This window comes from Bubalus bubalis, chromosome 7 (genome assembly GCF_019923935.1).
Source record: "Bubalus bubalis isolate 160015118507 breed Murrah chromosome 7, NDDB_SH_1, whole genome shotgun sequence".
Lineage (NCBI taxonomy): Eukaryota > Metazoa > Chordata > Mammalia > Artiodactyla > Bovidae > Bubalus > Bubalus bubalis.
The window spans coordinates 50,639,617-50,651,242 of record NC_059163.1 but is presented as its reverse complement, the minus strand read 5'-3'; the positions used below and the strand labels follow the sequence as shown (position 1 = coordinate 50,651,242).

Here is an 11,626-nt window from a genome sequence, read left to right as displayed (position 1 = left end):
GTGTCAATTCTTCAGTGCTCAGCTTTCTTCACAGTCCAACTCTCACATCCATACATGACTACTGGAAAAACCATAGCTTTGACGAGATGGACCTTTGTTGGCAAAGTAATGTCTCTGCTTTTGAATATGCTATCTAGGTTGGTCATAACTTTCCTTCCAAGGAGCAAGCGTCTTTTAATTTCATGGCTGCAGTCACCATCTGCAGTGATTTTGGAGCCCCCAAAAATAAAGTCTGACACTGTTTCCACTGTTTCCCCATCAATTTACCATGAAGTGATGGGACCAGATGCCATGATCTTAGTTTTTTGAATGTTGAGTTTTAAGCCAGCTTTTTCACTCTCCTCTTTCATCAAGAGGCTCTAGTTCTTCTTCACTTTCTGCCCTAAGTGTGGTGTCATCTGACACACACAGTAAATTAACTATACTTCAATTTTTAAAAATATTTTTTAAGTCTTCTCTATTTCTTAGTTAAAAGCTATATCTAACATAGTAAGTAACCTTTCTTCCACAAATGAGGTGTTCAATATATGGCTATGTGTGCAGGCTCAGTCACTCAGTCCTGTCCAACTCTGTGATCCCACGGACTGTAGCCTGTCAGACTCCTCTGTCCATGGGATTTTCCAGACAAGAACACTGGAATGGGTTGTCCTTTCCTACTCCAGAGAATCTTCCCAACCTAGGGATCGAATCTGAGTCTCCTGAGTCTCCTACACTGGCAGGTGGATGCTTTACCACTGAGTCACTTGGGAAGCCCTCAATACGTGGTGAGATTCCTGCTAATGAGCAAACTGACTCCTTAATTATAGTTTAGGTTTTCAGGTAGATTTGTTTATAGGGAGAGCACACACTAATTACAGATCATAAGCATCCAACCTGTAAAACCAGACCTACTGAATGCATAAAATAGGATTTTAGAGCCTACAGAATCACAGCTCTACCCATAAGAAGTGTACATACCTAAGTTACCATTGTGCTATTGTAACTGAAATTACACAACTGTTCATAAACTATCATGCAATTTAAAGGAAAACGTTTATTATTACTGAATTTAACTGATCTTAAAAAACTGATAGAATTTTGATTAATTTTCATATATCTAAAAGAAGCTGAGTAGTAAAATTTTAGCACCTGATGTTAACAGTTGCTTAGAATACCAAACAGACTTTGGAGTCAAACTAATGTAGAGTTGCACACTGGCTCTGCCAATTAGCAAGTGTTTGTTTTTATCAGTATAGTTGATAGCCGAAGGGATCCTTTTTATCAATTAGTGGTATGACAACCCACTCCAGTGTTCTTGCCTGGAGAATCCCATGGACAGAGGAGCCTGGTGGGCTGCCGTCTATGGGGTCGCACAGAGTCGGACACGACTGAAGCGACTTAGTAGCAGCAGCAGCAGCAGAGATATTCTACACAAAACTCTTCCCACAGGTATAGCATACATTAGAACCTCAATTATGACAACTATTAAGATATTATTTACTGAAAGGTCCTGGAGTTCACTATTAATTAATAATTACTGTTAGAGTATCAAATTTATGGTTATGTGTGGGGTGTGTGTGTGCATGGGGTATACCATTTCCTACTCGAGAGGATCTTCCACACCCAGGGATAAAAGCTGTGTCTCTTGCATCTCCTGCATTGGTAGGCAGATTCTTTACCACTAGCACCACCTGGGAAGCCCACAAAATTTCTAGTTAAGCAACATAATCAAATATAGAAGGGCTCCAAAGGATTCAGAGTAGGGAAGGAACCTACCACGGAGGAGAGAGGGTTGTGTATTACTGACAGCAGTGCCAAGTGAAATAACACTTGAGTCATCATAGATTATTTTATCAGTTTCTATGTGGAGAAACTTTGTACTGTTTGCTTGTCAATACAAGTCATAAAATGATGCTTAGATTCAGAAATAAATCATGAATTTTAAATTTCATGTTCAGGGACTTCCCTGGTAGTCCAGGAAACCAGGTTCAGTCTTTGGTCAGGGAACTAAGATCCCACATGCCTGGGAACAGCTAAGCCCGTGCACCACAACTGCTGAACCCAAACGCCTCAGCTACAGAAGCCTGTGTGCCTGGAGCCCATGCTCCGCAACAAGAGAAGCCACCACAATGAGTAGCCCCCACTCGCCACAACTAGAAAAAGACCCCCGCAGCAATGAAGATCCAGTGCAGCCAAAGATAAATAAATAAATAATAAAAAATTTTATTAAAAAAAGCAGAAAAATGTGATCTATAATCAGGAGGAAAACCACTCAATAGTTGCAGATCTTGATTTATATATCATCTCAAAGATACATTTTTCATTTTTTTAAAAAAAATATCCAATTAGCAAATGGGTTAAGAGCACAGACTCTGAGGCCTCAGTTAGCATCCCAGCTCCACCACTTACTAGCTATATGTTCACAGGCAAGTTTTTGAATCTGTATGTGCCTCCCTTTTGTTATCTGTAAAGTGAGGATTAAGAATAGTTTCTATCTATTATGATAATTTAAAAAGCAAATATTCATAAAGGTCTCAGAATATTTGTCCATATAAATGCTACATATGTGTCAGTTAACTAAGTAATAAATAGTACTTTAGATCCCTGTTGACTATCATCACCAATCTTTGATAAGGTAAAATTTTCAACTCTAAGGTATAAACAAAACATTTAAATAGAAATCTAAGCTTTACAGTAATCCAAGTTTGGCATAAATCTCCCTTCCTTCCAACTTTCACCTCCCCATGCTATTCCTTCTCCTCCAAGCCAATCACATGTGAAAGTGTGTACCTTGTATTGTTTTGTTTGCTGATCTTAGCATCTTAACTCCTCATCCTCCTCCTGTTTCAGCCTAAGAATAAGAAAAGCAAGATCGAGCCTCTGCTATGCAACTCCTAGGTAACAAAGTTAATAGTGCTGCTCATGATTACCTACAGCAAAGGTAAGATAGGCAGACAAGAGTATTTCCTTCCCTGCTGAAGCCCCATAGCACAGAGGCACCCCATTCCTGTGGTGAGAGTTTTACTAGGACTTAAACCCCTATCGTGCTGCATAATGACTTGCTACCAAGCCTTCCAATGAATAGCTGGTTAAATTACTTAATCTCATTCTTTTCCTCTGATCTCTCCTCTGTAAACTAGGGGTTAACAGACTATGTTGTGGGATATAACGAGATAATACACATAAAGTGCCTACATACGCATGGTGAAGTAAGACTATCATAAACGTTCAGTTCAGTTCAGTTCAGTTCACTCAGTCGTGTCCAACTCTTTGCGACCCCAGGAATCGCAGCACGCCAGGCCTCCCTGTCCATCACCAACTCCTGGAGTTCACTCAAACTCACGTCCATCGAGTCGGTGATGCCATCCAGCCATCTCATCCTCTGTCGTCCCCTTCTCCTCCTGCCCCCAATCCCTCCCAGCATCAGAGTCTTTTCCAATGAGTCAACTCTTCGCATGAAGTGACCAAAGTATTGGAGTTTGAGCTTTAGCATCAGTCTTTCCAATGAACACCCAGGACGGATCTCCTTTAGAATGGACTGGCAGGATCTCCTTGCCGTCCAAGGGACTCTCAAGAGTCGTCTCCAACACCACAGTTCAAAAGCATCAATTCTTCCGCGCTCAGCTTTCTTTAGAGTCCAGCTCTCACATCCATACATGACCACTGGAAAAACCATAGCCTTGACTAGAAGGACCTTTTTTGGCAAAGTAATGTCTCTGCTTTTTAATATGCTATCTAGGTTGGTCATAACTTTCCTTCCAAGGAGTAAGCGTCTTTCAATTTCATGGCTGCAATCACCATCTGCAGTGATTTTGGAGCCCCCAAAAATAAAGTCATAAACGTTAGATATTACTATTTTGTAGGAATTAGTCGTTTCAGTTTGAGCATTGCCTTTCTTTTAGGGTTTAGGGCAATAACCATATGACTTAGGAAAGGGAGAGATGGAAGGTGGGGAGTTTGAGCCTAGGGATTTAGGGAAAAGCTGATAATAATACAAAACAACAAACTCTCTTCTCAAGCCGCCAGAATAAACTTTACTTGGTAATCAGAGCAGAATCCAGGGGCCACAACTTCCCTGCAAAGCCGCGAACACCCAAAGCAGGGCCCTCAGAATCCCCCGGCAGAAGGCATTTCGACCAGGGAAGAGCCTGAAGGGGGCCTCAGCACAGACTTTTACTTCACAAAATTGCCCCGGAGTTGACCTGGCTGGCGACTTCCACGCTCCGAGAGACGCTTTACCCCGCAAAGTGTGCCTGTGCTTCTGTTCCGCTTGGGTCCAGTAGCGGTCCCCAGGGGGCGTCCTCGCACCCACCATCGATACCTGCGCGGGCGGACTGCAGCCTCCGCCCGCTCTGTGGGAATCAGCACCCAACCCCGCGGCTCGGGGGCGTGGCTCTAGCGGAGGCCCCACCCCGCCGCCCCCATTGGCTGAGGCTGCCTGGGGCCGGGGTCTGCGCGCCGCAGTCAGAGACCCCGCAGCTCCGCCCCAACGCGGTTACATGGGGAGCAGGAGAAGACCGGTTGCTTGAGGAGCGAGCTTCTGCGCCTGGGAAGCCCCGTCGGGGGCCATGGGGGGACAGGTGAGGCTGCCGCCCGGAGAGCCCTGCCGAGAAGGTGAGTGTCTGCTCCGGGCAGGAGGACTTGGCGTCCGGATGGCGATGAGACCCGGCGGGCGGTCGCGGGTACTTGTGGAGTCCAGAAAGGGAAACGCCGACTCTTAACGTACTCGTTCATGCATTTATTCATTCTCTCAGCTGTCAACAGATATTTATTGGTGCCAACAATATGCCAGACTCTATGGGAATGCCTGAGTCGAACAAGATATACGTGGCTTCCCACTCCCACTCTAGAAGACAGGTCCACGTAAATTATGGAGAGCTGACTGTCTTGACGGGGTGTTCAGGGTGTTGTGGGAACACTCCCAAGTTTCATCCGAGAAAGACGCTTCCACTGACTCGGACTCACTTCCAGAGTCCGTGGTCTACGTCATCCCATGGGTAGAGGGCGCGGCCGTAGACCCGGCGCGGGGTGGGGAGGTCCAGTCTTGCGCCCAGCGCTGGCTTGGCGAAGCTCAAGAACGGTAGAGGGCCAGGCGCCCTGAACACCCTCGGGGGAGGACGCTGAACAAGGCTGGGCTGCCCACCTCTCTCCTCTTTCTTTGAGAGGTGAAAACGCCTCCAACCTCAGTAGCCTCGCGTCTGACTCGCTACAGTCACTTGGCTGCTTAAGGCGAGACCGGAACTGGGCGTGATCATTTGTAGGTTTCTCACTGCTCTGTGGCCTGGGTTTCTGCCTCCACCCTCTTCGGCTCAAGTCTTAGGGCGCCTCCCCTTGCCCTTTGCTCATGGGTTTTCTACAACTTCAGTACCGAAGGCGCAAATAACTCGGGATGAAACTAAGGACCTGGGGACCAGGCAGGCGGGGAGGGGGCGCGGGCGGACAGTTTGTATCTGGTGAAATCACAGTTTTCCGTTTGTACAGAGTCCAGAGGAAAGCTGATTTCTGGTTTACCCAGTAAGGATGTAAAGAGGGAGGGGGCAATGAGAAGCGTGGCAAGAACTCTACCTTCCCAAAACTGCGGGCAAATCCCCCGAGTTTCTCTTCCCTTGGCTCTCCCAGCTTATTCCTTGATGTGGAGAGGTATTGTTTGTTTTGTTTTTAAGGTAGAACGCAGTGAACTAGTCAGAACGGTGCCAGGAAGAGAAAGAACGAACATAGAGTAAAATGCCTGAACAATTCACAAACTATTAGAAAGTTGTAGTTTTGAAAGTGGTTATGAAGGCAGTAGGATCTAGAATTATTTCCTAGGTAGTCAATCTTTGTCTAAAGAATTCCTAAACCAGTAAGTCAGACTGTTACTAACATGTCCACTGTTACTAACACATCCACCCAAGGAGGATGTGTGAATTAACCTGCTTGTTTGAACTTAGGGATGATTTTCCTGCTTTGCTCATATATTTAGTTCCAACAAGAAATGTTCAAGCTCCATGTTTAGTCATTGTTTTTTAGTCATTAAGTTCTGTAAGACTCTTTGTGACTCCACGGACTATAGCCACCAGGCTCCTCTGTCCGTGGAATTAATTCTCCAGGCAAGAATACTGGAGTGGATTGCCATTTCCTTCTCTAGAGGATCTTCCCAATCCAGGGATGGAACTCAAGTCTCCTGCTTTGGCAAGTGGATTCTTTACCAATGAACCACCAAGGAAGCCCTCCATGTTTAATACCAAGGGTTAACTGTGGTAATTGTGTGGGACTCTGGTGGCATCACGAACTCAATGGACATGAGTTTGAGCAGCCTTGGGGAGATGATGAAGGACAGGGAACCTTAGTGTGCTGCAGTCCATGGGGTTGCAAAGAGTTGGACACACAACTGAGAGACTGAACAACAACTGGGGGAAAAGACTTGAGAGAAATCAGAATTATCAGTGAAACTTCCCTGGTGACTCAGTGGTGAAGAATCTGCCTGCAATGCAGGAAATGCAGATGACTCCAATTCGATCCCTGGATCAGGAAGATCGCCTGGAGGAGGGAATGGCAACCCACTCCAGTCTTTTTGCCTGGAGAATCCCACGGACAGAGGATCCTGGTGGGCTGCAGTCCATAGAGTTGCAAAGAATCCGACATGACTGAAGCAGCTGAGCACACAGGCAGTCTTCTCAGCTATGACACCCTCCTTAAGTCTTTCTTCATCTGTAAATTGAGAATAATTCCTACAGTTTAGAGTTTGAGGAGTAGATGCAGGTGGGATTATATATGAAGCAAACAGTCTGACCTGACATGGAGTAAAGGATCCATTTTTCATTCGTTCACTTATTGAAATGACATTGACCTAGGTTCTCTTAATAGAACAGAGAGATTTGCAAGACAGTCTGGGCCTAGAGGCCCAAATAATTGAATAAGTCTTCATAATTAGGAATGAAACCAAGTACAAAATTATTTGAGACTTTGTTTTTTTGTGGGTGCCCATCCGCATTCTCTGACCTCTTGGAAGCAATGGTATATGTTAATGATTCTGAGATTTTACTTTTTTTTTTTATTTTTTTTTTAACTTTACAATATTGTATTGGTTTTGCCATATATCAAAATGAATCCGCCACAGGTATACATGTGTTCCCCATCCTGAACCCTCCTCCCTCCTCCCTCCCCATACCATCCCTCTGGGTCGTCCCAGTGCACCAGCCCCAAGCATCCAGTATCAGTGGATCAAACCTGGCCTGACGACTCGTTTCATATATGATATTATACATGTTTCAATGCCATTCTCCCAAATCATCCCACCCCCTCCCTCTCCCACAGAGTCCAAAAGACTGTTCTATACATCAGTGTCTCTTTTGCTGTTTCATGTACAGGGTTATGAAATGTTCCTTTGGTATCTCTGATTTTCTTGAAGAGATCTTTAGTCTTTCCCATTTTGTTGTTTTCCTCTATTTCTTTGCATTGGTCGCTGAGGAAGGCTTTCTTATCTCTTCTTGATATTCTTTGGAACTCTGCATTCAGATGTTTATATCTTTCCTTTTCTCCTTTGCTTTTCACTTCTCTTCTTTTCACAGCTATTTGTAAGGCCTCCCCAGACAGCCATTTTGCTTTTTTGCATTTCTTTTCCATGCGGATGGTCCTGATCCCTGTCTCCTGTACAATGTCACGAACCTCCATCCATAGTTCATCAGGCACTCTATCTATCAGATCTAGGCCCTAAATCTACTTCTCACTTCCACTGTATAATCATAAGGGATTTGAGTTAGGTCATACCTGAATGGTCTAGTGGTTTTCCCTACTTTCTTCAATTTAAGTCTGAATTTGGTAATAAGGAATTCATGATCTGAGCCACAGTCAGCTCCTGGTCTTGTTTTTGTTGACTGTATAGAGCTTCTCCATCTTTGGCTGCAAAGAATATAATCAATCTGATTTTGGTGTTGACCATCTGGTGATGTCCATGTGTAGAGTCTTCTCTTGTGTTGTTGGAAGAGGGTATTTGCTATGACCAGTGCATTTTCTTGGCAAAACTCTATTAGTCTTTGCCCTGCTTCATTCCGTATTCCAAGGCCAAATTTGCCTGTTACCCCAGGTGTTTCTTGACTTCCTACTTTTGCATTCCAGTCCCCTATGATGAAAAGAACATCTTTTTTGGATGTTAGTTCTAAAAGGTCTTGTAGGTCTTCATAGAACTGTTCAACTTCAGCTTCTTCAGTGTTACTGGTTGGGGCATAGACTTGGATTACTGTGATATTGAATGGTTTGCCTTGGAAACGAACAGAGATCATTCTGTCATTTTTGAGATTGCATCCAAGTACTGCATTTCAGACTCTTTTGTTGACCATGATGGCTACTCCATTTCTTCTGAGGGATTCCTGCCCGCAGTAGTAGATATAATGGTCATCTGAGTTAAATTCACCCATTCCAGTCCATGTTAGTTCGCAGATTCCTAGAATGTTGATGTTCACTCTTGCCATCTCTTGTTTGACCGCTTCCAATTTGCCTTGATTCATGGATCGGACATTCCAGGTTCCTATGCATATTGCTCTTTACAGCATTGGACCTTGCTTCTATCACCAGTCACATCCACAGTTGGGTATTCTTTTTGCTTTGGCTCCATCCCTTCATTCTTTCTGGAGTTATTTCTCCACTGATCTCCAGTAGCATATTGGGCACCTACTGACCTGGGGAGTTTCTCTATCAGTATCCTATCATTTTGCCTTTTCATACTGTTCATGGGGTTCTCAAGGCAAGAATACTGAAGTGGTTTGCCATTCCCTTCTCCAGTGGACCACATTCTGTCAGATCTCTCCACCATGATCCACCCATCTTGGGTTGCCCCACAGGCATGGCGTAGTTTCATTGAGTTAGACAAGGCTGTGGTCCTAGTGTGATTAGATTGACTAGTTTTCTGTGAGTATGGTTTCAGTGTGTCTGCCCTCTGATGCCCTCTTGCAACACCTACCGTCTTACTTGCAAGAATACACAGAAGAACTGTACAAAAAAGATCTTCACGACCCAGATAATCACGATGGTGTGATCACTGACTAGAGCCAGACATCCTGGAATGTGAAGTCAAGTGGGCCTTAGAAAGCATCACTACGAACAAAGCTAGTGGAGGTGATAGAATTCCAGTTGAGCTATTCCAAATCCTGAAAGATGATGCTGTGAAAGTGCTGTACTCAATACGCCAGCAAATTTGGAAAACTCAGCAGTGGCCACAGGACTGGAAAAGGTCAGTTTTCATTCCAGTCCCAAAGAAAGGCAATGCCAAAGAATGCTCAAACTACTGCACAATTGCACTCATCTCACACGCTAGTAAAGTAATGCTCAAAATTCTCCAAGCCAGGCTTCAGCAATATGTGAACCATGAACTTCCTGATGTTCAAGTTGGTTTTAGAAAAGGCAGAGGAACCAGAGATCAAATTGCCAACATCTGCTGGATCATGGAAAAAGCAAGAGAGTTCCAGAAAAACATCTATTTCTGCTTTCTTGACTATGCCAAAGCCTTTGACTGTGTGGATCACAATAAACTGTGGGAAATTCTGAAAGAGATGGGAATACCAGACCACCTGACCTGCCTCTTGAGAAATCTGTATGCAGGTCAGGAAGCAACAGTTAGAACTGGACATGGAACAACAGACTGGTTCCAAATAGGAAAAGGAGCTCGTCAAGGCTGTATATTGTCACCCTGTTTATTTAACTTATATGCAGAGTACATCATGAGAAATGCTGGACTGGAAGAAACACAAGCTGGAATCAAGATTGCTGGGAGAAATCTCAATAACCTCAGATATGCCGATGACACCACCCTTATGGCAGAAAGTGAAGAGGAACTCAAAAGCCTCATGATGAAAGTGAAAGAGGAGAGTGAAAAAGTTGGCTTAAAGCTCAACATTCAGAAAACGAAGATCATGGCATCTGGTCCCATCACTTCATGGGAAATAGATGGGGAAACAGTGGAAACAGGGTCAGACTTTATTTTTCTGGGCTCCAAAATCACTACAGATGGTGACTGCGGCCATGAGATTAAAAGACGCTTACTCTCTGGAAGGAAAGTTATGACCAACCTAGATAGCATATTCAAAAGCAGAGACATTACTTTGCCAACAAAGGTTCGTCTAGTCAAGGCTATGGTTTTTCCTGTGGTCATGTATGGATGTGAGAGTTGGACTGTGAAGAAGGCTGAGAGCTGAAAAATTGATGCTTTTGAACTATGGTGTTGGAGAAGACTCTTGAGAGTCCCTTGGACTGCAAGGAGATCCAACCAGTCCATTCTAAAGGAGATCAGCCCTGGGATTTCTTTGGAAGGAATGATGCTAAAGCTGAAATTCCAGTACTTTGGCCACCTCATGCGAAGAGTTGACTCATTGGAAAGGACTCTGATGCTGGGAGGGATTGGGGGCAAGAGGAGAAGGGGACAACAGAGGATGAGATGGCTGGGTGGCATCACTGACTTGATGGACGTGAGTCTGAGTCAACTCCGGGAGTTGGTGATGGACAGGGAGGCCTGGTATGCTGTGATTCATGGGGTGGCAAAGAGTCGGACACGACTGAGTGACTGATCTGATCTGATCTGATACAGGGTTATTGTTACCATCTTTCTAAATTCCATATATATGCGTTAGTATACTGTATTGGTATTTTTCTTTCTGGCTTACTTCACTCTGTATAATGGGCTCCAGTTTCATCCACCTCATTAGAACTGATTCCTATGTATTCTTTTTAATGGCTGAGTAATACTCCATTGTGTATATGTACCACAGCTTTCTTATCCATTCATCTGCTGATGGACATCTAGGTTGCTTCCATGTCCTGGCTATTATAAACAGTGCTGCAATGAACATTGGGGTACACGTGTCTCTTTCAATTCTGGTTTCCTCAGTGTGTATGCCCAGCAGTGGGATTGCTGGATCATAAGGCAGTTCTGTTTCCAGTTTTTTAAGGAATCTCCACACTGTTCTCCATAGTGGCTGGACTAGTTTGCATTCCCACCGACAGTGTAAGAGGGTTCCCTTTTCTCCACACCCTCTCCAGCATTTATTGCTTGTAGACTTTTGGATCGCAGGCATTCTGACTGGTGTGAAATGGTACCTCATAGTGATTTTGATTTGCATTTCTCTGATAATGAGTGATGTTGAGCATCTTTTCATGTGTTTGTTAGCCATCTGTATGTCTTCTTTGGAGAAATGTCTAGTTCTTTGGCCCATTTTTTGATTGGGTCATTTATTTTTCTGGAGTTGAGCTGTAGGAGTTGCTTGTATATTTTTGAGATTAGTTGTTTGTCAGTTGCTTCATTTGCTATTATTCTTCTCCCATTCTGAAGGCTGTCTTTTTACCTTGCTTATAGTTTCCTTTGTTGTGCAGAAGCTTTTAAGTTTAATTAGGTCCCATTTGTTTATTTTTGTTTTTATTTCCAATATTGTGGGAGGTGGGTCATAGAGGATCCTGCTGTGATGTATGTCAGAGAGTGTTTTGCCTATGTTCTCCTCTAGGAGTTTTATAGTTTCTGGTCTTATGTTTAGATCTTTAATCCATTTTGAGTTTATTTTTGTGTATGGTGTTAGAAAGTGTTCTAGTTTCATTCTTTTACAAGTGGTTGACCAGTTTTCCCAGCACCACTTGTTAAAGAGATTGTCTTTAGTCCATTGTATATTCTTGCCTCCTTTGTCAA

At 43.9% G+C, this 11,626-nt stretch overlaps 1 protein-coding gene across 1 annotated transcript in view; it reads left to right on the top strand.

Moving 5' to 3' along the window:
• The first annotated feature begins 4,076 nt into the window (after nucleotides 1–4,076).
• The window catches only part of NIPAL1 (NIPA like domain containing 1), a 29,225-nt gene continuing 21,675 nt past the window's right edge, over nucleotides 4,077–11,626 (top strand). The window contains exon 1 of the mRNA XM_006073738.4: nucleotides 4,077–4,593. Within this exon, the coding sequence (XP_006073800.4) occupies nucleotides 4,548–4,593 (46 nt within the window). The 5' untranslated portion in view covers nucleotides 4,077–4,547. The remainder of the gene's footprint in view (nucleotides 4,594–11,626) is intronic.